The 2432-nt window shown below is 41.0% G+C and overlaps 1 protein-coding gene across 1 annotated transcript; it reads left to right on the top strand.

The window, feature by feature from the left end:
• The first annotated feature begins 987 nt into the window (after window positions 1-987).
• On the top strand, window positions 988-1938 carry LOC141559954 (olfactory receptor 52K1-like). The gene has a single exon (XM_074297609.1). The coding sequence runs from the start codon at window positions 988-990 to the stop codon at window positions 1936-1938; it is 951 nt and encodes a 316-aa protein (XP_074153710.1).
• The last annotated feature ends 494 nt before the right edge of the window (window positions 1939-2432 follow it).

Raw genomic sequence — 2432 nt, 5'->3', positions numbered from 1 at the left:
ATAAAATGTTTTTAAAGAAGTGAAACATAAACAAATGATATAAATGATAAGTCTATATTTCAGGTCCATTTTGAAAAAGTTTTTTCAAAAGATTGGGAGGCAGAGACCCAAGAGATTGGGTGGTCAGCTGTTGGTGTCATACTAGAGTCATCTGGTGCCTATTCTTGAAAGCTGATTATTAAATTTTCCGTGTGAGCATTTACATGTTGAAAATTTGGCAAACACTACATATCAGGAAGAGCATCTAAGTGGTGCAGTGAATAGAGCGATGGATCTGAAGTTGGGAAGACTCATCTTTGTGAATTCAAATTTACCCTCAGACATTTTTACTAGCTTTGTGATCCTGGGCAAGTGACAACTCTGTTCACCTTACTTCATTTAGCTGTAAAATGATATTAGAGAAGAAATAGCAAACCTTTATAAAATTTTATCTAATTACCAGACAAAGCAGTGTATGATTGAGTTACCAGATAAGTTTCAGTTCTTAAGGGCAAAACAAATTTAAGAAATTTAGGTAATCCAGTGAGGTTTGAAGGCAAAAGTGGCTCTCTGATATGAAGGACAATGTGGAGATGAGAGTCCAAAATACATTGCATTATAGTCATGTCTGTAGGTATCTTATCTCCTCTACCAGAAAGTAAGCCTCATGAGGGCAGCAATTATATCCAATGAACCTTTCATTTTCCCCAAACAGTCCCATAAAGGCTCTGCATATAGTACATTGCATGAGATTTTTTTGGGGGAGTGCAAATAAATAGATGAACTGCTAGATGAATTATAGGACATAAAAAAAGGGATAAAAGCTCTCAATGCACTTAAATTTCATCATGAGAGATACTATCTGAACAAATTGGGACCTTTAACTCTATTTGGAAAGGAAATTGGATACAACATGTTCAATCCCTGTTCCCTGCTCTAACCTGATTGTCTTTCTTTTCAGGGGCTTAATGGCTTTGCTGGGTTGGAATCTGTGGCTGTACGCTCAGTATGGTGCCTATAAATGACTCCAGCTTCCCATCCACATTTTTCCTGGCTGGTATACCAGGACTGGCTTTTGCACATGTCTGGATTTCATTGCCCTTCTTCTCCATGTTCTTCATGGCTGTGACTGGGAATTGCCTCCTACTCTTCCTCATCTTTACAGACCGTAATCTTCACCAGTCCATGTTCTTCTTTCTCTCCATGCTCTCCTCTGTTGACCTGATCCTTTCTCTCTCTACCCTGCCTAAAATGCTCAGCATCTTCTGGTTCAATGCCACAGCCATCAGTTCTCATGCTTGCCTTGTCCAAATGTTCTTTATCCATGCTTTTTCTGCTATGGAATCTGGAGTGCTGGTAGCCATGGCCTTGGATCGCTATGTGGCCATTTGTAACCCATTACGTTACTCCTCTATTCTCACCCCACGGGTCATTGCCCAAATTGGGGGTCTAGTCATGCTTCGGGGTATTGGGCTCACTGTCTCGTTCCCCAGTCTGGCTCGACGTTTGCCCTACTGTGGGTCACCAGTCATTGCCTACACTTATTGTGAGCACATGGCTGTGGTGAAACTGGCCTGTGGGGACACCACGATTGACAACATCAATGCCTTTATAGTGGCACTATTCCTGGGCACTGGTGATGTTGCCTTCATTGCTTATTCCTATGGACGCATCCTCCAGACAGTATTGAATTTCCCCTCTCATGAAGCCCGGGCCAAGGCGGGCAGTACATGCACTGCCCATGTTGTTGTTATTCTTTTCTTCTACATGCCAGGATTCCTCTCTGTCATCATGCAGCGCTTTGGGCCACCTACAGCCTCTGCAGTCAAGGTCATCTTTGCCAATCTCTACCTGCTCTTCCCACCTGCTCTCAACCCTATCATCTATGGGGTCAAAACAAAGCAGATTCGTGAGAGGCTGCTGGTAATCCTGAACCCCAAGCAGATTGACCCCACCTGAGTTTTGCCTTTTATTTCTAGGATTAGGAGGGGGTATTGTTGAGATTTCATCCTGGTATGATAGGATGCCTAAAAAAGGGAAAGAATCATGGCATACTAGTATAGCTGTTCCCTTTGGTAAAGAGAGGAGAATCAATGATGTTGCAGTAAAAAAGATTCAGGCTAGATATTGGGAAGATTCTGAGGGTCAATGTAATTAGGTGTTAGAGAAATCATCTGAGGAAGGATAGGAATCTATTGTCAGTCAACCAACAAATCAAAACTGAAAAGCTTCTATGGGCCTATCTCTATAGTTGGTGCTCTTATATAATAATTATATGATATGGACCTCGCTTATGAGTGTTATACACAAAAATAAATTAGGGGATAGTCAAATGAAAAACTATATTACACTTACTATGAATGCATAGTGAGTTTGGGGATAGAAATGTTAACAATTCCATATCTATCATGTCTTTCTATCATCTATCTATCTATCTATCTATCTATCTATCT

Source organism: Sminthopsis crassicaudata, chromosome 3 (genome assembly GCF_048593235.1).
Source record: "Sminthopsis crassicaudata isolate SCR6 chromosome 3, ASM4859323v1, whole genome shotgun sequence".
NCBI classification, from domain to species: Eukaryota; Metazoa; Chordata; class Mammalia; order Dasyuromorphia; family Dasyuridae; genus Sminthopsis; species Sminthopsis crassicaudata.
This window is presented reverse-complemented; position numbering and strand designations above follow the sequence as displayed.